This window comes from Empidonax traillii, unplaced genomic scaffold (assembly GCF_003031625.1).
Source record: "Empidonax traillii isolate 1590-97213 ecotype Southwest subspecies unplaced genomic scaffold, ASM303162v1 scaffold2042:size70105, whole genome shotgun sequence".
NCBI lineage: Eukaryota > Metazoa > Chordata > Aves > Passeriformes > Tyrannidae > Empidonax > Empidonax traillii.
Window position 1 is genome coordinate 67,396 of NW_020957235.1, and position 2,336 is coordinate 69,731.

The following is a 2,336-nucleotide window of genomic DNA, read 5'->3' on the forward strand; positions in this document are numbered from 1 at the left end:
CCTGTGCAGGTGGAACTTGCTGGGCATCAGTTCCTGCCCGTGGCTCTTGTGCCATTGCTGGGCCCCCCCGAGCAGAGCCTGGGCCATCCTCTGCCCCCTCCCTGCAGGCCCTGCCAGCCCTTGGGGAGGTGCCCTCTGGGTGTCCCCTCTGGAGGATGAACAGCCCCAGCTCCCTCACAGATGCTCCAGACCCTTCATCATCTCCATAGGAGACTCATCCTCCAGGAGCTCCGTGTTTTCCTTATCCAGAGGAGCCCAGAGCTGGACCCAGCACTCCAGATGTGCCTCCCAGGGCTGAGCAGAGGGGCTGGATCCCCTCCCTGACCCTCTTCCTAAAGCCCCTCTGGATCCCATTGGCTTTCCCTGGACAGGCAGCAGCAGAATAAGACTTGGAAATCATTCCTTAAGCACTTTGTGGTCTGGAATGGATTTTTTCCAGCCCACTTTCGAGCCTGCACCATCGCCTGAGTGTAACTAAGCCTCAGCCCAAGGTTCTGGCTTAGCAGTGCGAGCCCAGGCTAAGCCCCAGGTCCCTCTGTCCTCACTGATTACCGGGGAAGCTGCAGTGGCTTAAGTGGATTTATAGTTCGGATTTATAGTTCCCCAAACCCCCAAACCTGCAAACATTTATCCACCTTCTCAGTGTAACAGAGATAAATAATCCCCCAGTGCTGGGTGTTTGAGTTGCTCAGAACAGTGAATATAAATTGCCCCCCTCTCAGACAGGCCAGGGCTGGCGCTGTGTGCAGGCAGCTGCTTTCTCCCAGGAGAAGGGAGATTTCCTTCTTTTCCCAGATAAATCAATTGACTTTGCTGGAAGAGCAAACTCGGCAGGAATTGTTCATGCACACGGAATTAGGCTTTTGCAGGTTTTGCTACGTGGGGCCCTTATTTTGCTCTGAAAGGAGAGCTGAACCTCCAAGTTTGGATTTATTTTGATTCCTAAATGCCTGTCAGGAGGAATTTGTCATCCCCTCGTAACCCAGCAGGTCAGAGCACTGCCCTGGCTCCTCTCTTCCATGCAGGAGAGGATCCCAGTGATCCTTTCTGGGCTTCTTGGCGATTTTTAATTCCTTAGACCTGCACTTTTACCACCTGACCTCAAGTCCAGCACAGAATTGCTGATGGAAGCACAGGAATTTGTCCTCAGGAGGGGATAGAATCACCTGTCCTGCCCAGATACAGTACAGATAGACCTAAACCTTTTTTCCAGGCATTTCTCTATTCGATTAAAGGTATTCCAGTGATGGGAACCCAATGTTTTTCCTGAGCAATGCATCCATGTGCTGCACTGTCCTGATTTTTAGGGCTGTTCTTCACGTCAACCCTAAAGCTCCTTTGCTCTCATTTTAGCCCCAACTTCCTTTCCCCCCCCCCCCCCCCCACTGAAATCAAGGATAGTTTAAGAAATGCCACTTGGAGATAATATTTAGATTTTTATCTTTGGATCCCTAAACAAAAAAAATCCACTTCCCACTTTCCCCCCCATGGTTCATGTTTTATGGACACGGTGCCTGTTCTTCCCAGCTTTTTAGAAATGCAGCTGGGTAAGAAGAAACAGCACCTCTAAAATGTATAAACATGTACATTTGTGTATAAAACTTGTGTTTAAAACTGAATAAATATATAACTTCGCATCTGAAATTGTATAAATACATAAATGTCTAAATGTTTACCCTGAGTGTATAAACCTGACTACGAGAGGACGAGCTGTGCAATAAGATTTAAATATCATTTCAAGTAGCACCAGCAGAGATGGATGATATTTTGTTTGATTTCCATTTTGCTGAGGTTCCTGCGAAAGAAAATGACATTAAACACAGGAAACTCGATGGAAAATCAAAATACGTGTATTTGTATTCACAAATGCCCCTTTTTGCTGTTACTGAGCATCATCCCAACGTGTTCATTATAACTAACGAGGGTTGGAGGGACAGCTTTGGCCACTGAATTCCTGCTCTTGGCTGTGTTGGCAGGAGAGTTCCACTGTGGCTTCGAGGATGGCAACATTTGCCTCTTCACTCAAGACGACACAGACAACTTTGACTGGACGAAGCAGAGCACTGCCACGAGGGACACCAAGTACACCCCCAACACGGGGCCCAACGCCGACAGGACGGGCTCCAAGGAAGGTGGGTGAGATCCTGCTGCTCCTGCTGGGCTGGCACTGGGAGCAGGGCTGCTCCTGGGGGGGCTCCAGGACGGCCAGGTCAGCCCTTTGACGGGATCGTGGGATGGTTTGGGTTGGAAGGGACATCAAAGCCCGCCTTGTTCCACCCCTCTGCTCCCACCTTCAGTCAGAGCTGCCTCAGCATCCTTGGGCTGTGGTATTTTAT

At 49.7% G+C, this 2,336-nt stretch overlaps 1 protein-coding gene across 1 annotated transcript in view; it reads left to right on the forward strand.

Moving 5' to 3' along the window:
- Positions 1–2,132, forward strand: part of LOC114071480 (MAM domain-containing glycosylphosphatidylinositol anchor protein 2) — a gene marked incomplete at both ends in the record, with an annotated part of 52,797 nt that extends 50,665 nt beyond the window's left edge. The window contains one exon of the mRNA XM_027909310.1: positions 1,977–2,132. Within this exon, the coding sequence (XP_027765111.1) occupies positions 1,977–2,132 (156 nt within the window). The remainder of the gene's footprint in view (positions 1–1,976) is intronic.
- Positions 2,133–2,336: the final 204 nt, after the last annotated feature.